Source organism: Neophocaena asiaeorientalis, unplaced genomic scaffold (assembly GCF_003031525.2).
Source record: "Neophocaena asiaeorientalis asiaeorientalis breed wild unplaced genomic scaffold, Neophocaena_asiaeorientalis_V1.1 scaffold259, whole genome shotgun sequence".
Lineage (NCBI taxonomy): Eukaryota > Metazoa > Chordata > Mammalia > Artiodactyla > Phocoenidae > Neophocaena > Neophocaena asiaeorientalis.
Window position 1 is genome coordinate 78,042 of NW_020172985.1, and position 26,127 is coordinate 104,168.

The following is a 26,127-nucleotide window of genomic DNA, read 5'->3' on the forward strand; positions in this document are numbered from 1 at the left end:
AAAAAAAAAAAAAAAAAAAAAAGATTACAGTATAGTGTAGATATAACCTTCATATGCATTGGGAAACCAGAAAATTTGTGTGGCTCACTTTATCACGATATTTGCTTCATTGCACTTGTTTGGAACTGAACCCACAATATCTGTGATGTTGCCTGTAGTTAGCTTTGAACAGCAGGTTTGTTTTGAGACTGTTTTTTATTTTTATTGTTTAACAGTATAATGAATCCCTATGAACCTGTTTTCCAGCTTCAGCAATTACCAACATATGACCAGTCTTTTTTAATGTATAACATTCCTCACATCCACCTCCCACTAGATTTTTTGAAGCAATTTTCAGGCATATTATTAAATATTGTAATATTAAAAGATAAGGACTATTTTTTTAAAAATACAGCCACAGTACCATTGTCACACCAGTCAGCATCTCTCTTTCCCCAGTCATATAATTTCTTTCTTAATGGTTTGTTCAAATCAGGGTCCAAACAAGGTTTATGTGTTATATTTGGTTGAAGTCTTTCAAGTTTCTTTTAATCTGTTATCCTTATCTCTTCGTTTTCTTTATAGTTTATTTGTTAAAAGATTGGCTTTTTGTCTTTCAGAATTTCCCTCCTGAATTTTGCTGATTGTATCCCTATTCTATCTTTGGCATGGTCTTCTGTTCGGTTTGTTTTTTTTTTTTTTTTTTTGGTGTATAATTGCTTTACAATGTTGTGTTCGTTTCTGCTGTACAATGAAGTGAATCAGCTATATGTATACATATATCCCCTCCCTTTTGAACCTCCCTCCCACCCCACCCCCCTCAATCCCACCCATCTAGGTCATCATACAGCACTGAGCTGAGCTCCCTGTGCTATAACACAGGTTCCCACTAGCTATCTATTTTACACATGGTAGTGTATTTATGTCAAACCTAATCTCCCAATTCATCCCACCCTCCCCTTCCATCCAACCCTGTGTCCACACATCTGTTCTCTACATCTACATCTCTATTCCTGCCCTACAAATAGGTTCATCTGTGCTATTTTTCTAGATTCCACATATATGCATTAATATATGATATGTTTTTCTCTTTCTGACTTAACTTCACTCTGTATGACAGACTCTAGGTCCATCCATATCTCTACAAATGACCCAATTTCATTCCTTTTTATGGCTGAGTAATATTCCATTGTATATATGTACCACATCTTCTTTATTCATCTGTTGATGGACATTTAGGTTTGTTCCATATCCTGGCTATTGTAAATAGTGCTGCAGTGAACATTGGGATACATGTGTCTTTTTTTTTTTTAATTTAATTTATTTATTTATATTTGGCTGTGTTTAGGTCTTCGTTGCAGCACGCGAGTTTTCTCTAGTTGCAGTGAGTGGGGGCTACTCTTTGTTGCAGTGCGTGGGCTTCTCATTGTGGTGACTTCTCTCGTTGTGGAGCACAGGCTCTAGGCACGCGGGCTCAGTAGTTGTGGCTTGCGGGCTCTAGAGCACGGGCTCTAGAGCACAGGCTCAGTAGTTGTGGCACATGGGCTTAGTTGCTCCGCGGCATGTGGGATCTTCCCAGACCAGGACTCAAACCTGTGTCCCTTGCATTGGCAGGCAGATTCTTAGCCACTGCACCACCAGGGAAGCCCCTACAGGTGTCTCTTTGAATTACGGTTTTCTGAGGGTATATGCCCAGGAGTGGGATTGCTGGGTTATATGGTAGTTCTATTTTTAGTTTTTTAGGGAATATCCGTACTGCTCTTCACAGTGGCTGTATCAATTTACATTCCCACCAACAGTGTAAGAGGGTTCCCTTTTCTCCACACCCTCTCCAGTATTTATTGTTTGTAGATTTTCTGTTGATGGCCATTCTGACCAGTGTGAAGTGATACCTCATTGTAGTTTTGATTTGCATTTCTCTAATAATTAGGGATGTTGAACATCTTTTCATGTATTTGTTGGCCACCTGTATGTCTTCTTTGGAGAAATGTCTGTTTAGGTCTTCTGCCCATTTTTTGACTGGGTTCTTTGCTTTTTTTTGATATTGAGCTGTATGAGCTGTTTGTATAACTTGGAGATTAATCCTTTGTCCGTTGCTTCGTTTGCAAATATTTTCTCCCATTCTGAGGGTTGTCTTTTTTGTCTTGTTTATGGTTTCCTTTGCTGTGCAAAAGCTTTTAAGTTTGATTAGGTCCCATTTGTTTATTTTTGTTTTTATTTTCATTAGGAGGTGGGTCAAGAAAGATCTTGTGATTTATGTCAAAGAGTGTTTCTCATATGTTTTCCTCTAAGAGTTTTATAGTGTCTGGGCTTGCATTTAGATCTTCAGTCCATTTTGAGTTTACTTTTCTGTATGGTGTTAGGGTGTGTTCTAATTTCATTCTTTTGCATGTAGCTGTCCAGTTATCCCAATAACACTTATTGAAGAGACTGTCTTTTCTCCACTGTATATTCTTTTTTAAAAAATATTTTTTTAAAATTAATTGATTTATTTATTTTTGGTACATTGGGTCTTTGTTGCTGCGCGTGGGCTTTCTCTACTCTTCATTGCTGTGCGCGGGCTTCTTATTGCGGTGTCATCTCTTGTTGTGGAACACGGGCTCTAGGCATGTGGGCTTCAGTAGTTGTGGCTCACGGCCTCGGTAGTTGTAGTTCACAGGCTCTAGAGCACAGGCTCAGTAGTTGTAGCTCACAGGCTTAGTTGCTCCGCGGCATGTGGGATCTTCCCAGACCAGGGATCACACCTGTGTCCCCTGCATTCACAGGTGGATTCTTAACCACTGCCCCACTAAGGAAGTCCCTCCACTGTATATTCTTGCCTCCTTTCTCATAGATTTGGTGACCATAGGTCTGTAGGTTTATCTCTGGGCTTTCTATCCTGTACTGTTGATCTATATTTCTATTTTTGTGCTAGTACCATACTGTCTTGATTACTGCAGCTTTGTAGTATAGTCTGAAGTCAGGGAGCCTGATTCCTCCAGCTCTGTTTTTCTTTCTCAAGATTGTTTTGGCTATTCGGGGCCTTTTGTGTTTCCATACAGATTGTAAAATTTTTTGTTCTAATTCTGTGAAAAATGCCATTGGTAATTTGATAGGGATTGCATTGAATCTGTAGATTGCTTTGGGTAGTATAGTCATTTTCACAATATTGATTCTTCCAATCCAAGAATATGGTATATCTCTCCATGTGTTTGTGTCATCTTTGATCTCTTTTATCAGTGTTTTATAGTTTTCTGAGTATAGGTCTTTTGCCTCCTTAGGTGGGTTTATTCCTAGGTGTTTTATTCTTTTTGTTGCATTGGTAAATGGGATTGTTTCCTTAATTTCTCCTTCTGATCCGTCATTGTTAGTGTATAGGAATGCAAGAGACTTCTGTGCATTAATTTCGTATCCTACAACTTTACCAAATTCAGTGATTTGGTAGTTTTCTGGTGGCATCTTTAGGATTTTCTAAGTATAGTATCATGTCATCTGCAGACAGTGACAGTTTTACTTCTTTTTCAATTTGGGTTCTTTTTATTTCTTTTTCTTCTCTGATTGCCTTGGCTAGGACTTCCAATACTATGTTGAATAATGTGGTGAGAGTGGACATCCTTATTTTGTTCCTGATCTTAGAGGAAATGCTTTCAGTTTTTCACCATTGAGAATGATGTTTGCTATGTGTTTGTCGTATATGGCTTTTATTATGTTGAGGTAGGTTCTCTCTGTGCCCACTTTCTGGAGAGTTTTTATCATAAATCGGTATTGAATTTTGTCAAAAGCTTTTCTTGCATCTATTGGGATGATCATATGGGCTTTCTCCTTCAATTCGTTAATATGGTTTATCACATTGATTGATTTGTGTATATTGAAGAATCCTTTTATTCCTGGGGTGAACCCCACTTGATCATGGTGTATGATCCTTTTAATGTGCTGTTGGATTCTGTTTGCTAATATTTTGTTCAGGATTTTTGCATCTGTGTTTATCAGTGATACTGGTCTGTAATTTTCTTGTGATATCTTTGTCTGGCTTTGGTATCAGGGTGATGGTGGCCTCGTAGAATGTGTTTGGGAGTGTTCCTCCCTCTGCAATTTTTTTGGAAGAGTTTGAGAAGGATAGGTGTTAGCTCTTCTCTAGTTTATTAGTGTATTGTTTAGCCTTCATGTGTTTGTGTTTTTTATAGTGTTTTTCCTGTAATTGATTTTTCTTTTTTTCTTTCTTTCTTTTTTTTTTTTTTTTTGCAGTACACAGGCCTCTCACTGCTGCGTCGTCTCCCGTTGCGGAGCACAGGCTCCAGACGTGCAGGCTCAGCGGCCATGGCTCATGGGCCCAGCCGCTCCGCGGCATGTGGGATCCTCTCAGACCAGGGCACGAACCCGTGTCCCCTGCATCGGCAGGTGGACTCTTAACCACTGCACCACCAGGGAAGCCCTGATTTTTCTTTTAAATGCCCTTGGTATTGTTTTCTTTTAAACTTATTTATTTTAATTTATTTATATTTGGCTGTATTGAGTCTTTGTTGCTGTGTGCGGGCTTTCTTTAGTTGCCATGAGCGAGGGCCCACTCTTCTTTGTGGTGCACAGGCTTCTCATTGTAGTGGCTTCTCTTGTTGTGGAGCATGGGCTCTAGGCACACAGGCTTCAGTAGTTGTGGCATGCAGGCCTTAGAGTGCAGGCTCAGTAGTTGTGGCACACAGGCTTAGTTGCTCCTCAGCATGTGGGACCTTTCCGGACCAGGACTTGAACCCGTGTCCCCTGCATTGGCAGGGGGATTCCCAACCACTGTGCCACCAGGGAAGCCCTCCTGTAATTGATTTCTAATCTCATAGCCTTGTGGTTGGAAAAGATGCTTGATACAATTTCAGTTGTCTTAAATTTTCCAAGGCTGGATTTGTGACCTAAGATGTGATCTGTCCTGGAGAATGTTCCATGTGCATTTGAGATGAAAGTGTATTCTGTCGTTTATGGGTGGAATGTCCTATAAATATCAATTAAATCTATCTGGACTATTGTGTCATTTAAAGCTTGTGTTTCCTTATTTATTTTCTGTCTGGGTGATCTATCCATTGGTGTAAGTGGGGTGTTAAAGTCCCCCACTATTATTGTGTTACTATTGATTTCCCCTTTTATGGCTGTTAGTATTTGCCTTATGTGTTGAGGTGCTCCTATGTTGGCTGCATAAATCTTTATAATTGTTACATCTTCTTCTGATTGATCCCTTGATCATTATGTAGTGTCCTTCCTTATTTCTTGTAACAGTCTTTATTTTAAAGTCTGTTTTATCTGGGTTGAGTATTGCTACTCCAGCTTTCTTTTGATGTCCATTTGCATGGAATATCTTTTTCCATCCCTTCACTTGCAGTCTGTATGTGTCCCTATGTCTGAAGTGGGTCTCTTGTAGACAGCATACATATGGGTTTTGTTTTTGTGTCCATTCAGCGAGCCTGTGTCTTGGTTGGAGCATTTAATCCATTTACACTGAAGATAATTATGTAGATGTATGTTTCTGTTACCGTTTTCTTAATTTTTGGGGGTTTGTTTTCGTGAGTCTTTTTCTTCTCTTGTGTTTCCCACCTGTAGAAGTTCCTTTAGCATTTGTTGTAAAGCTGATTTGGTGGTGCTGAATTCTCTTAGCTTTTTAAAGCTTTTTATTTCTCCATCAAATCTGAATGAGATCCTTGCTGGGTAGAGTAATGTTGGTATTTGGTTGTAGGTTTTTTCCTTTCATCACTTTAAATACATCCTGCCACTCCCTTGTGGCCCTCAGAGTTTCTGATGAAAAATCAGCTGATAACCTTATGGTGATTTCCTTGTATGTTATTTGTTGCTTTTTCCTTGCTGCTTTTAATATTTTTTCTTTGAACCTAATTGTTGTTAGTTTGATTAATATGTGTCTTGGTGTTTTTCTCCTTGGGTTTATCCTGTTTGGGGCTCGCTGCACTTCCTGGACTTGAGTGACTATTTCTTTTCCCATGATAGGGATGTTTTCAACTATAATCTCTTCAAATATTTTCTCAGACCCTTTCTCTTTCTCTTCGGCTTCTGGGACCCTATAGTTCGAATGTTGGTGTGTTTAATGTTGTCCCAGAGGTCTCTGAGACTGTCCTCATTTCTTTTCATTGTTTTTTCTTTATTCTGCTCCTTGGCAATTATTTACACCATTCTATCTTCAGCTCACTTATTTGTTCTTCTGTTTCAGTTATTCTGCTGTCGATTCCTCCTAGTGTATTTTCCATTTCAGTTATTGTGTTATTTATCACTGTTTGTTCTTTTTAAATTTATTTTTTTATTTTTCGTTGCGTTGGGTCTTCGTTGCTGCACACAGGCTTTCTCTAGTTGTGGCGAGTGAGGGCTATTCTTCATTGTGGTGCGCAGGCTTCTTATTGTGGTGGCTTCTCTTGTTGCAGAGCACGAGCTCTAGGCATGCGGGCTTCAGTAGTTGTGGCACTTGGGCTCAGTAGTGGTGGCTCATGGGCTCCAGAGCTCACGCTCAGTAGTTGTGGTGCATGAGCTTAGTTGCTCTGTGGCATGTGGGATCTTCCCGGACCAGGGCTCAAACCCATGTCCCCTGCGTTGGCAGGCGAAGTCCCAACCACTGCGCCACCAGGGAAGTCCCCATCACTGTTTGTTCTTTATTTCTTCTAGGTTCTTGTTAAACATTTCTTGTGTTTTCTTGATCCATGCCTCCATTCTATTTCTGAGATTTTGGATCATCTTTACTATCATGACTCTTAATTCTTTTTCAGGTAGGTTGAGTATTTCCTCTTCATTAATTTGGTCTCGTAGGTTTTTACCTTATTCCTTCATCTGTAACATATTTTTTTGTTGTCTCTTTCTTTTTTATTTTTGATGGGCGTGACTCTGTTCCTGTCTTGCTGGTTGTTTGGCCTGAGGCGTCCAGCACTGGAGTTTGCAGGCAGTTGGGTAGAGCCGGGTCTTGGTACTGAGATGAGGAACTCCAGGAGACCTCACACCGATTAGTATTCCCTGGGTTCTGAGGTTCTCTTGTTAGTCCAGCAGTTGGACTTGGTGCTTCCACCACAGAAGCTCAGGCCTGACCCCTGGCCTGGGAGCCAGGATCCTGCAAGCCACATGGAAAAAAAAAAAAAGGCAACAAACAAAAAGGAGTAGAACAATAACAAAGAATAAAAAATAAAGTAAAACTAGAAAAATAAAAAATATATTAGAAAAATATATATAAATGAAATAACAAGGCATAACAGAACCACAACAGCAAAAAAAAAAAAAGCCAGAAAAGGCCTTTGCATTGGGGGTTGCGGGGGAGGGGGCTTAGGCTTAGGACCTGTGCAGCCAGAAAAGGCCTTGGTGGGAGATGCGGGGTCTAGGCTCAGGACCTGCACAACTGGAAAAGGCCCTGGGGGGTGGCGGGGACGGGGCTTAGGCTCAGCATGGCCGGAGGGGTCCCCAGAGGGCAGAGGTTCAGGCCCAGGATCCCAGCAGGCTCGCTGGGGCCTGAGTGGGGAGGGGAAATGCTGGCTGAGTTCTTTGATACCCCAAAGGTCTCTCCCTGTCCCTGCTGTTCCCTTCACATGAGTGGGCTCCTCCGGACACGGGGACCCCTCCCCTCCTTCAGCTGCCCCTCAGGAACACCAGCCCCGTCTGACCTCCACTTCTACCCCCTCTCCCTACCACATCCTACCTGGTCACACAGGGGTTCCTCCCATCCTCTTAGGTGTCCAGGGTCCCCCACCAGCACCTGGTAGGTGCCCTAGTTGTGAGGAAACGTGAACTCTGCGTCCTCTTACTCCACCATCTCGACTCCGCTGCCCATGGTCTCCTGTTCTAAACTATAATTTCTGAAAACTTCTATTTTTTTTTTTTTTTTTTTCCGGGACGCGGGTCTCTCACTGTTGTGGCCTCTCCCGTTGCAGATCCCAGGCTCTGGACGCACAGGCTCAGCGGCCATGGCTCACGGACCCAGCCGCTCTGCGGCATGTGGGATCTTCCCGGACCGGGGCACGAACCCGTGTCCCCTGCATCGGCAGGTGGACTCTCAACCACTGCGCCACCACCAGGGAAGCCCCTGGAAACTTCTATTTTGATATGAGGCTTGATCAGATTCAGTTTAGATTTTTTTTTTTTTGACAAAAGAGTAGCTCATAGGTGGTATTATGTATTTCATACTGCATCAGATTGTGAGAAACATACTGTCTGGTTGTCTTTCTTTTATGGTGTTAAGATTGACTAGTGGGATCAGCCTAATCCATCCATCAGAAAGCCCAGCTTTCAGCTAATAGTCATTGATGATCATTGCCCAGATCTGTTATTTCATTAGGGGTGTCTCTCAATATTAAAATAATTTTTTAAATTGTAAGACTAGTCTATGCTCATTGAAAAAAATTGCAACATAGAAAGATAATCATCCAAAAATAACCACCCGCCTAATTCCCCTACCCCAATTACAGTTAACATTTTGGTGTATTTCCTTTCAGTCTTTATTTTGAATTTCTGCATAGTATTTCATTCTGTATTTGAACACTGGGTTGTTTAAAATTTTCATTATTATAAATAATGCTTTGATAAAATATCTTTGTCTTATGATCTTGTCTAAATGCAGATGATTCCCTCAGAATAGATTTCCAAATTTTAATTCATGGGTCAGAAAATATGAATTATTTAAAAATTCTATATATATATTGTCAAACTGCTTAAATAAAAATGCCAGCTGTTAAAGGAAAAGATTGTGCTATAAATATTATGCACAAGTATTAGTAGGAGCTAGACAAGTGACTGTTTTTCTAAGGTCTCTAAATTATTCAGTGCCTCATAGATTGAGGAATTTTGTTCATAAAAATATAATGGTTGTAAACCCTTTATTTCTATATCCTAAGTAGGAGTTTATGGTTTAAGGATTTTTCTCAGTATTAATTCTTTCCTTGAAGTCTCAGGGTGGTGGGGGCACTGCCAAGCTTTTTTTTTTTTTTTAATTTATTTATTTTTGGCTATGTTGGGTCTTCATTGCTGAACGTGGGCTTTCTCTAGTTGAGGCGAGCAGGGGCTGCTCTTCATTGCAGTGCGTGGGCTTCTTATTGCTGTGGCTTCTCTTGTTGTGGAGCATGGGCTCTAGGCATGCGGCCTTCAGTGGTTGCAGCAGGCGGGCTCAGTAGTTGTGGTGCACAGGCTTAGTTGCTCTGCGGCATGTGGGATCTTCCTGGACTAGGGCTCGAACCTGTGTCCCCTGCATTGGCAGGCAGATTCTTAACCACTGCGTCACCAGGGAAGCCCCAAGCATATTTTTATATGAGTACTTTTGCCTTCTATGGAAAAGTGTTGAGGAAACCAGGCTAACACTTCAAATGCAGGGGTCAGCTATAGCAGCAGTAAAGACTAAGGTCAAGAGCTCAACATTCAAGTGTACCTTCTTGAGAAAGCAAGGTTATCTCTAACCTTGAAAAGAAATTGCTACAACTTGAGTAGGGACAGGGCGCTTGTGTGGCTTCTCTGCAACAAAGAGGGCAGTTTGGTATTGTGGTACTGGCTTTGGAGTCTAACAGACTTGGAATCATATCTTACCCCAGGTATTTACAGGATTGAAGCCTCTGAGCCTTTATTTTTTCATCTGTTCGTTGGACCTAGTGATGCGTGCCTTTTTTAGGGTTGCTTATACTTAGGAAGTATCAACATAGTCATTAGGATTTTTTAGTTAGAAGCTATCACTAGTAGAATAAGGTTATTAAGTCTAGTACCTGAGAGAATAAGAATTTGTTTACTGAATGAGGCATATAGGGTCTTTTTATTTCAAGAGTATTTCAAATTGAACACCTGCCTCACACCATATACAAAAAATATATTGAAGACGTAAATGTAAGTACTAAAACTATAAAACTGTCTTAGGGGTAAATTTTTTTTTTTTTAACACTTCCTTTGTGAATTTTATTTATTTATTTATTTGGCCACACCGTGCGGCATGTGGGATGTTAGTTTCCTGACCTGGGATCGAACCCGCATCCCCTGCATTGGAAGCAGAGAGTATTAATTGCTGGACCGCCAGGGAAGTCCCTAGGGGTAAATATTCATGACTTTAGATTTGGCAGTGGATTCTTAGATATGACACCAAAAGCACAAGCAACGAAAGAAAAAAATAGATAAATTGGACTCCATCAAAATTTAAACTGTTGTGCATCAAAGAACACTATCAAGAAAGTGAAAAGAAAACCTACAGAATGGGAGAAAATATTTATAAATCATATATCTGATAAAAGTCTAGATTTCAGAACATATACAAAATTCTTACCACTCAACAACAAAAAAGGACTCAGTTAAAACAAAACACTTGCGTAGACGATCTTCATTGCTGAACGTGGGCTTTCTCTAGTTGAGGCGAGCAGGGGCTGCTCTTCATTGCAGTGCGTGGGCTTCTTATTGCTGTGGCTTCTCTTGTTGTGGAGCATGGGCTCTAGGCATGCGGCCTTCAGTGGTTGCAGCAGGCGGGCTCAGTAGTTGTGGTGCACAGGCTTAGTTGCTCTGCGGCATGTGGGATCTTCCTGGACTAGGGCTCGAACCTGTGTCCCCTGCATTGGCAGGCAGATTCTTAACCACTGCGTCACCAGGGAAGCCCCAAGCATATTTTTATATGAGTACTTTTGCCTTCTATGGAAAAGTGTTGAGGAAACCAGGCTAACACTTCAAATGCAGGGGTCAGCTATAGCAGCAGTAAAGACTAAGGTCAAGAGCTCAACATTCAAGTGTACCTTCTTGAGAAAGCAAGGTTATCTCTAACCTTGAAAAGAAATTGCTACAACTTGAGTAGGGACAGGGCGCTTGTGTGGCTTCTCTGCAACAAAGAGGGCAGTTTGGTATTGTGGTACTGGCTTTGGAGTCTAACAGACTTGGAATCATATCTTACCCCAGGTATTTACAGGATTGAAGCCTCTGAGCCTTTATTTTTTCATCTGTTCGTTGGACCTAGTGATGCGTGCCTTTTTTAGGGTTGCTTATACTTAGGAAGTATCAACATAGTCATTAGGATTTTTTAGTTAGAAGCTATCACTAGTAGAATAAGGTTATTAAGTCTAGTACCTGAGAGAATAAGAATTTGTTTACTGAATGAGGCATATAGGGTCTTTTTATTTCAAGAGTATTTCAAATTGAACACCTGCCTCACACCATATACAAAAAATATATTGAAGACGTAAATGTAAGTACTAAAACTATAAAACTGTCTTAGGGGTAAATTTTTTTTTTTTTAACACTTCCTTTGTGAATTTTATTTATTTATTTATTTGGCCACACCGTGCGGCATGTGGGATGTTAGTTTCCTGACCTGGGATCGAACCCGCATCCCCTGCATTGGAAGCAGAGAGTATTAATTGCTGGACCGCCAGGGAAGTCCCTAGGGGTAAATATTCATGACTTTAGATTTGGCAGTGGATTCTTAGATATGACACCAAAAGCACAAGCAACGAAAGAAAAAAATAGATAAATTGGACTCCATCAAAATTTAAACTGTTGTGCATCAAAGAACACTATCAAGAAAGTGAAAAGAAAACCTACAGAATGGGAGAAAATATTTATAAATCATATATCTGATAAAAGTCTAGATTTCAGAACATATACAAAATTCTTACCACTCAACAACAAAAAAGGACTCAGTTAAAACAAAACACTTGCGTAGACGTTTTCTCTAAGAATATATACAAATTGCCAGCAAGCACATGAAAAGATGATCAACATAGTTAATCATTAAGGAAATGTGAGTCAAAACTATGAGATACCACTTCATCCCCACTAGAATGGCTATTAAAAAAATGAAAATAACAAATGTTGGTAAAAATGTGGAGAAATTGGAACCCAGGTACACTGTTGGTGGGAATGTAAAATGGTGCAGCTGCTATGAGAAAAAAAGGAATGAAGTACTGTCACATGCTACGATATAGATGAAAACATATGTTAAGTGAAAGAAGTCAGTCACAAAAGCCCACATATTGTATGATTCCATTTATAAGACACGCCCAGAATAGGCAAACACATAGAGACAGAAAGCAGATTAGTGGTTGCCTAGGGCTGGGATCCTGGGGGGAAAAGGAGAATGACTGCTAATGGGAACCTGTTTCTTTTTTAGTTAATGAAAATGTTATAAAATTGGTAGTGGTGATAGTTGCACAACTCTGTGAATATACTAAGAATAAACTAAGAGCCATGAACTGTAATTCAGTGAATTATATAATATGTAACTTTATCTCAATAAAGGTATTATATTGAAACAAAAAAGAATAGTGACAGCAGAGTCAGGATGGATATTGAAAGTTTGAAGATAGCAGAGAAGATGTGAAACAATCTCTGGGAGAGTAGAACAATAAACTGACTATGGAGACATATTAGGATTGCTAGGCTGTATTGAGGGGCCGCTTAAGGTTTTTGGTCTTAAATATATTGTGAGCACCGTCAGCACTATTGTGCTGCTTAGGTAGGGGCACATAATAGGTGGAGAATTGGATTTAACCAAAATTGGGTTTTGCTAGGGAGTACAATAGAAATTAGAAATAAGTTGAGAAAATGTTCAGGGGAATGGTTGGTAGAATAACCATGAGATCTAAGTTAGGTAAGAAGGAAAGTGAGGACATGACAGGATGATGGACAGTGAAAAGGTGATAGCCTGGAATTAGACGTCCTAGTGGGACTGAAGGATTATTGGAGTTAGGGTATTAGAAGGAGTGAGTTGGAAAAGATAGGTGGTGGTGATGTTGGAAGTGGCATGATTATTATTGACAGGCTCAGTCAGGGTTCCTCACTGGAACCACAGAACACAGAAAATGAATCGAATGTTTTCCTTACTTCTCCCGAGGATGGTACATAACTGGTTGGTACTGTTCTAGATGCGGAGGACAGAGGTTAATGCATTACATACAGTGGATGCCTGAGGACATTAGGCTTACTTCTCTCTCAGAAATCCCACTTGAGAAAGGCTGAGATGGTATGATCCATGGGAGCTGATAGCAAAAAGGTAAAGGAAGTGAGAGGACAGATACTGAATGAATCATAGCTTAGGTTGAACTACAGAAACTGCAACTTTCATATTCTTCAGTCTAATATGTACATATTAAAATCACCAAGAATGATGGCAAGACTGGCAAAAAGAAAGACAGCAAGTGATATGTTAAAAGTTTCAACGAATAGCCAGGAAAAGGGATGGGCTGGGTGACCAGGAGGATAGTAGATGACTTCTTCAAGGTGGAGCAGCAGGCGTAGCAGAATGGTCTGTGCTTCAAACCAGGTTTTCCAGTAGTCTGGAAGCAACAACGAGGAGTAAGAGGATATTTACCCCACCTCCAGGTCAGTGGTATTGTGTTGTAAGGAAGAAGAAACAGCCAGTACAGGAGAAGGTACAAGGAGAAGCAGTATGCTCAGAGGACAGCCATCTTTCAGTTCGAGCAAGAAGATGAAGAGAAATTCCACAGAGAGGGTTAAGAATATTGAGGATTTTTTTGATCACTGACCCTAATTCCAGAGGGCAGAGCCATTTTGAGCGCAGGAGTGGGAGACTGAGTCATACTAGAAAAGTGCCCCCAGATGACGGATTAGAGTCGTGGGATGAGAATCTAGGTGGTGAGAGAAGCTATGGGGAGCTTGAATTTCTTGGGGGTGTCCAAGGTAAACAGATTTAAGGCAAGATAGAATTAGTCCTGTTTATCTCCACAGTGCTAGTCAGTGGAACTGTCTGCAGTGACAGAAATGTTCTTTATTAGTAGACTCAAACATGGTAGCCACTAGTCACATGTGGCTATTGAACGCTTGAAATGTATAATTCATGTGATGAGGAGCTGAATTTTAAATTATATTTAGGGGGCTTCCCTGGTGGTGCAGTGGTTAAGAGTCCACCTGCCAATGCAGGGGACACGGGTTCGAGCCCTGGTTCGGGAAGATCCCACATGCCACGGAGCAGCTAAGCCTGTGTGCCACAACTACTGAGCCTGCACTGTAGAACCCGTAAGCCACAACTACTGAAGCCTGTGCACCTAGAGCCCGTGCTCCGCAACAAGAGAAGCCACCTCAGTGAGAAGCCCGTGCACCGCAATGAAGAGTAGCCCCCGCTCACCACAAGTAGAGAAAGCCCACGTGCAACAATGAAGACCCAATGCAGCCAAGAATAAAATAAATTTATTAAAAAAAAGAAAAATAAATAAATTACATTTAATTCTAATTAAGATTTAAATAGCCACATGTGTCAGAATGGTAGATAATGGTTAGTTCTGTTGATGGCCTTTTTGTTGGGACTACTCTCGTAGGGAAGACTGGCAGCATTGAGGCAGACAACATGCAGGTGGAGGAGGCCTTCCCTTTTTCCCCTAACATCCCACTGAGAAAGTGCTAAGCTGGAGGATTGGTGGTCTTAGCAGGAACGTAAACAACTCTGTGGCCTCCCATTATTTTCTGCTGATGTGGTTTTGAGGTTGAGGGAGACAAACTGAGAGTAACCACTGTCATGCTGCCAAATCTCTCTTCTTTGTATATATAATTTTCACTTAACTCAGGGAGCCATTGTCTTCACTGTTTACAGTTCAAGGCCATATGTTTTTATTTTTGATTGCTTGTCTGCTTAGGGTTTTGGAAATAAGTGTGTGCTGATGTTTACATAGTATTGGTAATTGTTCTGTAATGCTTTGGTTATTGTTCATTTTGTTTGTACAAATTAGTATGGGAACCACTTAAGACTAAGACCTAATGCAAATTATAGACAGGCTGGTAGGTGTGTTCTAAAGATGGGCTTAAATCTTTGGCTAAGACTAAGAAATAAATTTGGAAGACTAATAATGAGAATTATATAATAATAAACAACTAATGATAATCTGAGTGCTTTCTGTGGGCTGAACACTCTTACAACTTATTTGGATTATTTGATGTGATCCTTACCAAAACCCATGAAGATAGATGCTATTATCATGTCATTTTGTGGTTAAGTCACCTGATACTCAGAGAGCTTAATTAACTTGCCTAAGGGAACACAGCTAGTCGAGTCCTAGCCTGGAGACCATTTTGTCCAACTGTAAAGTTGGTGCACATTATTCAACTGTGTGCCACTGCTTCTTTGTATCTTAACAGTGCCAAGCCAAGTCCTAAGTGCAGTTCCTTAGGGCGTTTTCCATCCAGTGGTATATAAAGGCCTGAGTTAATGGTCCTAGGTTTATAGGTGGCTCTCTCAGCTCTCAGTGATGTTCCTCCTTTCTGTTTTGCATACCTTGCCCAGGTAGTTGCTTTCCTGGTAGTTGTCTTCAGACTCCATTGTTCCCTTTTGAAATCTTTGGCTGTTGTCACCAGCAATTAAGTTTTTGGATTTAAGTTTCATACTAAATTCTCTGCCTGCAGCTTAGTTAAAATGGCTCTCTCAACACTCATAAACCAGAGTAGCAGACTCCTTTAGAGCAACTTACACCTTTCTTCTTTGTAGGGGCAGTAGTTTTTAAAGGAAAAATGTAGCTGCAGGGGCCAGTCCAGTCTGCTCTGATCATAACATTTAATAATAGAATTAGCATATAAGTCTCAGCCATCTGCCAAGTCTCTTTTCCGCCTGCCCACTTAGCACTTATCACTTTCTCTCTTCCCTCTTTTTCTCTTTCCCTTTACGCTCTTATTTCCCAGGAGAGCAGCCTGCTCTTATAGAAGAACATATATTACTTTAAAGTAAAGCTCATATTGCACTTCTGGTGCCATGTTTCTTTGTTATTTTAGCTTTGTGATCTTGGTCAGTTTATTTCATCGTCTATAAAATAGAGTTAGCGATATATGCCTTGCCAGGACCATTGTAAGGATTAGAGATTATGTTTTTTAAGTCCCTGGCACAGAGAATGTTCTCATAAAACAAGAGCCCCTTTTTCCTGTGAATCCATTGCTATGATTTAAATTGACAAGTATTTATTAGCATCTAATCTATGCTAGACTCTGCTGGGGATGGTGAAGAGATCAAGACAAAACCCAGAATCTCTGAATTCAGAAGGTGTGTGATGTAGAAAGGAGACTGACATATAAACAAATAACAGAAATGTGCTAGGTGCAGAGGTATATATAAAGTGCTATAAGCAATTAATTCCTTTTCCAGCCCTGTTTGTGGAGTGGTTTCCAAGTATTTCTTTTGAGAAAAATCCTTGGTAGTCAAGATGGGTAATAAATAGAAAGAGAGAGAGAGGGAAAAAAAAAAACCTTAGAGGTTTCTGTAATCAGAGATGCAAACATTTTAAGAATTGATTTCAGCAAGGCACTTGATAAAATCTCTCATAAAGTCCTTGTACATAAGATGGAGAAATGTGGGCTGGCTGATAGAATAGGAGGTGGATTTTGAAGGTGGTTATACAACTATGTCCAGGATGTTTTTCTCCTGCAGTACTTTATTTTTATTTATAAAATCTCTGGGTTGGAGGGAACCTTAGAAATAGATCATCTACTCTAACTTGTGCCTAAGACCTTGCTGTAACCTGATCTCTTTTTCTCCCTTTGAATTTTTTTTTTTCATACCCGTGATTCATTTATTTTTTAACTGGAAGTTTGTGCTTCTTAATCTCCTTCACCTATCTCTCTCCTCCCCCCACAGCCGCCACCCCCCACCTCCCTGGCAACTACCTGTTTGTTCTCCGTATTTACAACTCTTTCTGTTTTGTTATGTTTGTTCATTTGTTTCACTTTTTATATTCCACATATAAGTGAAATCATATAGTATTTGTCTATGTCTGACTTATTTCACTTTGTATAATACCCTCTAGGTTCATCTATGTTGTTGCAAATGGCAAGATTTCTTTTTTTATGCCTGAGTAATATTCCATTGTGTGTGTGTGTTTGTGTGTGTGTATATATATATGTATATGTGTGTGTGTGTGTGTGTGTGTATATATATATATATATATACACATATATATATATATCATCTCTTATTTATCCATTCATCTGTTGATGGATACTTAGGTTGCTTCCATATCTTGGCTATTGTAAATAATGCTGCAATGAACTTGTGGCACATATATCTTTTCGAATTAGCGTTTTATTTTCTTCAGGTAAATACTAGGCCTTTTAATTTTTTGTGTGTGTCTGTGTGATACGCGGGCCTCTCACTGTTGTGGCCTCTCCTGTTGCGGAGCACAGGCTCCGTACGCGCAGGCTCAGCGGCCATGGCTCACGGGCCCAGCCGCTCCGTGGCATGTGGAATCTTCCCGGACTGGGGCACAAACCCGTGTCCCCTGCATCGGCAGGCGGACTCTCAACCACTGCGCCACCAGGGAAGCCCGCCCTTTTAATTTTTAATTCAGTAGTACAGAAAACTATATAGTGAAAAATATGCCTGCCTCCTCTTCCAGTCCCCAGGTGTCCCTGTCATCCTCCCTAGAGATAAGACATTATTAATAGTTGCTTCTGTGTATGATCATGTTTTATTATATGTATCTCTTTACACCTTGTATTATAGTTATTTGAATGTATGTGCTGTCTCCCTTAGTAAACTGTAAGCTCCTTAAGAGCAAGAACCATGCCTCATAATTTCCTATATCTCCCCAAACTTACACATTGAAGATTATCAATAAATACTTGCTTGATTAAGTATTTAAAGGAAATTTGGACTAGGGGAAGACAGGCTTCTCTGGTAACATGCCACAGTTTTCTGTGTCCTTGTCCGTATCTTTAACAGTCATTTTTCCCCAGTGACTTGGATGAACATGTAGAAAGCATGCTTGTCATATATGCAGATGACACAAAGCTGGGAGAGCTAATAACATCAGATGACAGAATCAAGACTTCACATGATCTCAACTGACTGGAATGTTCAACTGAAAAGAATAGGGATAAATATAAAGTCCTGTTAAAGGGGAAACATACCCAACAACTTAGTTACTCAAGTAAAGAATTAGGAGACCTGTCTTGATAACATTTTTGAAGATGATTTGGAAGGATAGGGGATAGGTCTTAATTGCCTTTACGCTCAGTTTAAGCCAGTAGAATACCAGGATTGTCAATAAAGTAAACACAGCCTTGGCTGAATTAGTAGAATATGAGTCCAGACAAAGCAGCTTGTGGTTCTTGTGTTCTCTTTACTGGTCAGACTGCTTGTTGGAATATTGGGTCCATTTTGAGGTGCCACACATAGAAGACTGACAAATTGGGGTGTATGTAGAGGAGATTAACTAGGAAGGTAAAACATGGGTATAGGAATCAGACAGATCTAGACTGTTCTAGGTTCTTCTGACTAGTTGTGATAGCTTGGCAAAGTCAATTCCTTTGAGTTTGTTTTCATATGTTTAAAATAGGGCAGAATAATAATACCAATCTCCAGAGGATCATTAAAAGGATTAGAGCTACCCTAGGCCCTCAAAGGTTCTGCAGTCCAAGTCTTATTAGTGATTGGCTTAATGACTAGATATAGTACCTGTTTTGAAGGTGGTTACATTTTAGTGGGTCAGCCAACTGAGTAAAACCAAGATTGTAATGTAGCTTGTTAAGTGTTCAAAGAGCTGACTTGTGGAAAAGGGGGTAAACTTATTCATACAGCCCCCAGTAAATGCAGATTAAGCCAGAATTGTTGTGTAGCGGTAGAATGGGTTTACCTAGGAGGAAGTGAATTCTCCTCAGTGAATGGATATAGTTGAGACTGTTTAATCACTTGTCAGGGTTGCTTATAGAGGCATTTATATGAGTGGGAGGTTGGACTAGGAGGATAGGTAAACTATGGCCAGCCAGGAGTCAAATGTAGTTAGACATCTGATTTTATAAAGTTTTATTGGAACATACCACACCCAGTTATTTATAATGTTGCCTATGGCTGTCTTCCTGCTATAATGCAGAGTTGAGTAGTTTTGACAGTTAAGGCGATGTGACATATCGCCTTCCAAGCCTAAAATAGTTACTGCCTGGTCCTGTACAGAAAAATTTTGCTAACCCCTGGTCTAGGTAAATGCTTCACAACCTAAATTATTTTGTGAACTGATAAGCTTTCTAAATTCTCTGTCATGGGGATGTCAAGTGTCAGGAGGGACAAAGGCAATATTTGAAGTGAGATGGTCACAGTTCTTCTTGTTAACTCCAAGGAATGAAGACTGGAAAACAGTTGGTTAATTAACTTCCAAGACCCTTTAAGAGAGTGTGATTTGATAAACAGACACCTTTTGCTATGAGAAAAGTATTTGTATGCCACTTGGACTAAAGTTGTCTATACCCACTAGAATTAGGAGGTGGTCCTATTGTAGTGGAAAAGACTGGTTGTGTTAACTGTTCTGAGCTCTCATTTTCTCACTTGTAAATGGAACACTTTTCAGTTTTGTAAAGATTGGAGCTAATGTGGGCACTCAGATTTAGCTGTCATTGCTATATATCATAAAGCATCTTATTGGAGTATATGTGTCACAAAGACAGAGTTTTCAATGGGAAAGTATAAATCCTTCTCCCTAGTGCTGCAAGTTAGGATAGTACACAAAAACCTTTCTTGGTGTGGACTAGATCTTTAGATCTAATGGCAAGTAGAGGAAAAATAGATCTCATTAGCAAATATGGGAATATCTTGCTGCTGGCAGTTTCAGTCCATATTATGCAAGTAATATTCTCTGTACTAGAAAGGCAGAGGTTTCCCAGACAGTCACCTCTCCCAGTGGAATAGGATTTTAAACTTTTCTTCTTCGAGTACATTTTGTCTTTTATATTTAGAGTCTACTGCCAACTAACAGTTTTTCTTTTTTGTTTTGTTTCTTTTTTTTGTTGTTGACAGTGTTGACTCGGAGACAAAAAGAGACTAAGAGAAAGAGCAAGAGTGAGAGTGGGACAGCTGCTCAGATTTCCCTAGACATTGACAAGTAGGTATACTGTGTTTATGGAGCTCTTGCTTATTAACGCATACCATCACTTAGACCGAATAAGAGACCAATTTCTCTCTTACCCTGGGTTTCTTCGGCCTGGCAATCACTTTGTTGCTTTAATGCCTGTATTTCTTTTTCATATTCCCAGTTTATGTCAGCATAAGTGGGTGGCCTCTCTATCCCTTTTTGTTACTCTGAAAAGACCCTGCCACCCACTCCACTTCCACATTGCTCTTAGCTTTCTGTTTTCTTTGAATTTGCATATTGGTGTTTGGTGCTTTGGGGAAGCAGTGTGCTATTTTGCAATGTAATGGTACAGAAGTTGAGTTGCAAGAAGTTGGGCAATATTGAAGACTTCCTTGGGTTGTGGGTTGCAGCTTGACTAAGAAAGCACATTCATTACAAAGGGAGGCAGGGGCAAGGGGTGGGTCAGGTATAAGTGCTGCCTCCTGAAAGTAAAGACGTCACCAACAATACATTAGAGCAGTTAGTCATTAGAAACATTTATCTTTGAAACACAGATCTGATCTTAGATCCTAAATTTCATGGCTGCCTTCCCTAATCGAGTTGAGCAGAGCTCCACTTGCTCCTTTTGGAATCCTTCTGTCATGCAGTCATTTTTCTAGAACTGTATTCATCACACTATTGCAGTAATTTTTTTCCTTTCTTTTTTGACATTTCTGTCTCCATGGCTAGTCTGTGAGTTACTTGAAGGCAGATACTTGTCTTCATTCATGTTTATATCCCCGGCATCTAATAAAATGTGTGTGAGACAGCAATAACAATAATACCTGTTTGTTGAGCTCTTAATATTATGTGCCAGCCACTGTGCTGGGTGGTTTATTTACTTTGTAACTATCACAATAGCTGATAAGGTAGTATTCTTTCTTTTTTAGAAATAGATATAGAAACTGAAGAGAAATTATACGTAACTGGTTAAGATCATGTGGCCAGAACTGGCAAAGTCTACCTGACTCAAAAACTTAACGCTTCTTCTTACAGTGCTGCTGTCTCTTATGTAGTAGGGGGTTAATAAATGCTTTTTACATTAATTAATAAACCTTGAAAGGTACACTAGTGTAGCTTTTCTCATAAGTCAGAGTTTTACTTGTATTCTCTCTAATGATTAATTACTTGAGAGACTTATTTCTCCTATTTTAAAGACCCTTCCAGAGAAATTTTTCCTTAAAGGCAATCTAAATCTTTCTGTAGTAACCGAATAGCAACGGCCAGAAGTAGAAGCTTTGGAAAGTTTTCTTCAGCTTCTTAAAACTAAGATGATTTTGAGTCAGGCAGACCTGGCTTCTGACAGTTATTAGCTATAGGACTTCAAGGAGAATAGTACCTTCCTAATAGGGCCCACCAATTAATTGAGAAATTGTGTTTAAAGGGCCTTGTACCAGTTCTCACCACAGAGAAAATACTTCATAAATGTTCATTTTCTTCCTTTGTCTCCAGTGATTCCATTTTTACTGATGCCTAATAAACCTTACCTCAGGGACACAATTTCCTCTCTTTCCACAAACTCTACGATTATAAAAAGATAAAAATAACTGTATATATGAAGTTGTGCAAAAGCCTCTGGCAGAACCACATGGTTTTAGTAACTTCCTAGTGGATGTTGCAGGTTGTAGAATTAAGGAAGTCAGCATATAGACGGACTTGATACACTAATCAGACAAGTTCATGTACCATGGTAAAAATGTCATTTTGATTTAACGCTCTTGGTGTTCCCTTTTCTGTCTAAATTTTAACTTCCCTTTGAAGGAAACGATTATACTTAATTTGAGAAGAGTTTGACTGAAGTCTGGAGAGCAATTAGCATTGTTTGAGATAGTTAGAAGAGCTGATTTCATTATCATCCCACTGCCACAACAGCAGGGTAAGAGAAACAGCCAGGGAAAACCACTAATCACTCAGTCCTTTTGATTGGCATTGGGTTAGTTTTATTGGCAATCCTGCTGAGCGAATCTGCTTTGGTTGACATGTCTTCTTCACGGAATAACTTTAAGACATAAAAACACAATTTGAGACATATCTAGGAGCACAGAGGCAAAAGCAAATCTTAAAACTGCCTTTTCTCTCTTTCTTCTGATTGGCTAGGAATGAGAAGTGTTATCTCTGTAAATCCCTAGTCCCATTCAGAGAGTATCAGTGTCATGTAGAGTCCTGTCTCCAGCTTGCAAGAGGTGACCAAGGAGATGGGCCTGAAGAGAGTGATAGGGTATGCTCAACTGTGGAGGGGAAGCGTCCACAACGGCTGAGGAACCCAAAGGTATGTGTGGAGTGTTTTAGGAAAGGTTACCTAACCCTCCACAGTTCTGTTCTGGGCGTTTTTCCTCCCTCCTTCCTTCTTCTTCTGTTTATCTTGAAATAGGATTTGTGCTTTTTTAAATTATTCTTTTAATTAAAAAGTAATATATACTCATTGTAGAAAATATGGGAAGTTCAAAAAAAAGTATGAAGAATAGCGAAATTATCATCCATAAGTTAGTTACTCAAAGATGACATCTTCTAGTATTTTGGCCTGTTTTTTTTCTAGTCTTTTTTTAATGCATTTTAATGTAATTGACACCATATTATATATGTACATATACACATATGTGTACATACGTATACTTGTATGTGCATATGTATATATACACTTACAATTGTAACATAAACACCTTCCTGGGTTTATTTTTAAACTGTTTTTTAAATTACTCTTAATGTTTTTATCAGACAGTCAATTAACCGTTCTCATATTATTGGACGTTCAGATTGTTTTCCAGTTTTTCTGTATTATAACGCTGTGTTTAAAACATTAATCAGTCTTTGTACCGCTGATTATTTCCTTAGAATAGATTTCCTGAAGTGGAGCTCTTAGGGCAGTGGGTATAAACATTAAAATCTCTTGAAACATACTGCCAGATTACTTTCCAGAAAGTATATCCAGTTGTATACCCACTGCCAGGAACATACAGTCAACTCTGTTGAACACCTCATGTGCCTAGACTTATTAGGAAACTGTAGGATGTGGTCCTGGTCACTGGGAAGATGTGCTTTCTGGGCTTTGTGATTAGAGATCAGGAAGAGCAAGTCTTGGCTTAGAGATCAAAGATAAAGCAGCAGCTCCATGTCCAAGGCTTACTGACATAGCAGTCACTGAACACTAAGATGGAGAAGCCATTATCTGTCATGATGAAAAAAAAATATGAAGAAAAGTATGAAGAATCAGGGGGAATTATCTTTTCCTTATATGAATGGGGTGATGTTTAGGTGGTAATTTGGAGTTAGGGCTTACGGGTATGTGCTTATACCATAGAGCTAGTTTTTTCTCTGTCATCGCTGCCTCTAGAAGCTAATTTGAAACTGTTATTTTCTATTTTAAATCTCTCCAAATCTATCATAGGTCAAAGGTTACTGTTCTCTAATACGATCTTGGTGGAATAATTTGCCTTGACTCTGGTATCCATTCTTAGATATATTCTTGGCATAAAGACGTATTCTTTTAATCATATTTGCTTTTTTACTGTGTACCCTCGTTTATTAGAAAGCAAAAGACTTTCCTACAGCTGTACCCCTACACCTCTTCTCTCCTGGAGATAGGTGTGATCTGGGCTAAGGAAGTTGTATTTTAGACTCTCTGTGTAACCCTTTCATCTATTTTTCTGTCACAGGAAAAAGGCTTCAGTGAAGGCCGACTCCTTAGTCTCTTGGAACAGTCTGAGTACAAGACTACAGGTGAGGATCCCAGGACCAGTTTTCTGAGCTTCTGTCTGAGGCCTTCTAGTAAAAATAGCCACTACCAACTCCCCTGACTTTTTGCTAGAGTTATGTGGTTGTACATTTGACCCAGTCAGCCAGCCTTTGAGACTTGGTCTAGGTCATCTCTCCCTAAGGAAGATGAAATACTCTGTCTTATTTATCATGTGTTTTGTTTCAGCCTCTATAAAGCTTGAACTTTCTACTTGCCTTTTGAACTGGGGAAAAAACATTTCCAAATCAGAGCGGAATGTGGTACAAGCCCTAAGTACCTCCTAAAGGAATAGGCATTGAAAACTAGTCATTACTGTCATCTCCTAATGTTTTGTGCATCATTCATGTTACCTTTAGCATAGTGTCTCAACCTCTGTTCCTGAGGGACTGTAGGAAGTAATTCTGTCTCTGTGCCTAATATTTAAGGAGGAGTAGAGTGGATTGTTTAAGAGCATTGCATAGAGTTAGTAATACCAACTTCATAGATTGAAAGGATTATATCTAATAAAGCTCCACACATATTCCCTGACGTAAGTAGGCTCTTGATAAATGTTAGCTGCTATTATTACTGTTGTTGTTGGTAATAGTTGCTATTGTTAAAATTTACTAGATGTAGGTGGAAGAGGAACTTTTGCTTAGGTCTGGTGAGATTTGCTTCCCATCTAGTTCTAATAGTTCATTCCCAACAAGCAAATCTGTTGTGCCTTCTGATGACTATAAAAAGGCAGCCTCTCTGAGCCCCATAGCCTGCTGCCTTTAGGTCAGCAGGTTGTGAATCTCTTCAGGTAGCAGATTTCCCTTGGCAACTCCTTGTTCCTCAAGTCCAGATTTGAAGTAGATTTATTCAGTGGTTATTCATTCAAAAGTGTTTACCTCTGTACTTTTGCAGGTAAGCCTGTTGGATGCTAATGCTCACATTCCATTGGTCTGGGGATTGGGGATCTGAGCTACCTGGATAAGCCTGATGAAGAGCAAGCAGTGCCCAGAACATAGGAAGCACACGATCAGTGAAAAGTGTTATGATTACAACACCACTAACAACATTATTACTTTTTCTGTCCTATCACAGATGCAGAGATAAAGACCAAGTTTTCAGAAACAAGAGCCTTCAGGTGAATTGGGGTGTGCATTGAAGTGTGGCTGACAGCAGTTCTAGAAAAGTACAGCCCTGGTCCTATGTTCTGTGTATAGTGTGATATTCAAACTGTTGAAGTAGAAAACTGTGGAACTGTGTGACTGCTCTCTGTATAACTCTGTGCCTGCCATATATCTGGGCTGAGAATTGGATAACTACCTCAAGTTCATTCATGGTGTCAGAACAAGCAGAGGAAAAGCTGTCTTACTCCTCTTTGCCTCTCTATCCCCACCCAACCCTTGTCTTCTGACTTAAAATTCAAGCAGCTTGGGAATTTGGGTCTGAATCCTCATTTCTTTACTGCCCAACTGTGTGGCTTTGGGTATGTGATTTACCCAGTGTCCTCATCTGTGAAAGGGAAATGATAGTACTTATCTGATTGGATTATTCCAAAGATTACATGAACTAATAGTATATGTAAATACCCCTGGTACACATACTTAGTGCTTATTAGTAGGTGTATATTGAATTCTGATTTTTTTCTCCTTCTCTCTAGGGTGCCTTCACCAGGGGTAGAAGAGGCAGGTTGCAGCAGAGAGATGCAGAGTTCCCCTGCACATCTCGACTTAAATGAGTCTCCCATCAAGTCTTTTGTTTCTATTTCAGAAACCACAGATTGCTTAGTGGACTTTAAAAAGCAGCTTACTGTCCGGTCAAGTAGCCGGACACGGACCAAAGCAGGCAGAGGAAGAAGGAGGAAATCCTGAATTTCTAGGGTCTAAAGGTTGACAAAACCATTAGCAATAGGGGTGGGCCATGTTCATTAAGCCTTAGTGGTCTCCAGTTCATTGTTATGCAAGTTTTGGCCCTGCAGTTTCTACCACCAGCACCCACTCAGTGTTCTGGTTTTTATGTTTTCTATAAGCTATACAGACAACTGTGTGTAGTATCCTGTTTTATAACAGTCTGTTTGAATTCACTTATGGTTAAAAAGAAAATTTAAATATATTTATCTATGTTTGTATGAAATTTTATTTCAATAAGATGGAGATTTTCTTTTTTTTCTCTGGGCTTAGGGGAGGGATATTTTAATTATGGAGCTAGTTCTCAGACTCATAAATTGCATGTTTCGGAATGAATTCCATTACTGGTCTCTGACATACTGCCTATATTCACAAAATGTGTAGTGCACAGTTCTGAACACTGTGTGGTTACTCTTGACTTTCTCTGACATCATTCTGGAAGATGCCAGGGCATTGAATTCTACTTCTGTTCTGCTGTCCTTAACATTCAGTGACTTGTCATCTCATCTTGCTGCCTCACCCAGTTAAGAATTCTCAGCCAGAGCATAGGACCTTTGAGGGATATGTCTGACAATTCTTGCCAGGAGTTTGTAAGTGAACTCTTAAGTTATTAGTTCCTATACAATTACTTTTTCTTCCTAGATTAACCAGTGGGGATGCCTTGCATATTCATCTGCTAAAACTGAGATTAGTTCTCTTGCCATCAGAGGTCATAGCAGCAACAGGAAATAACTTCTATTTCAGTTCATTAGTAGAGGAGTGCACATTCTCA

General features: G+C 39.8%; 1 protein-coding gene across 4 annotated transcripts in view; it reads left to right on the forward strand.

Annotated features, from left to right (window-relative positions):
- The window catches only part of UIMC1 (ubiquitin interaction motif containing 1), an 89,138-nt gene extending 63,557 nt beyond the window's left edge, over positions 1–25,581 (forward strand). For 3 of the 4 annotated variants that reach the window (XM_024742160.1, XM_024742161.1, XM_024742162.1), the window contains 5 exons: positions 19,652–19,736; positions 21,843–22,014; positions 23,399–23,462; positions 24,547–24,589; positions 25,109–25,581. In XM_024742160.1, the coding sequence (XP_024597928.1) occupies positions 19,652–19,736; positions 21,843–22,014; positions 23,399–23,462; positions 24,547–24,589; positions 25,109–25,319 (575 nt within the window). In that variant the 3' untranslated portion in view covers positions 25,320–25,581. Of the gene's footprint in view, positions 1–19,651; positions 19,737–21,842; positions 22,015–23,398; positions 23,463–24,546; positions 24,590–25,108 lie in introns of those variants that run through there. The other variant, XM_024742159.1, reaches the window with a different exon arrangement.
- Positions 25,582–26,127: the final 546 nt, after the last annotated feature.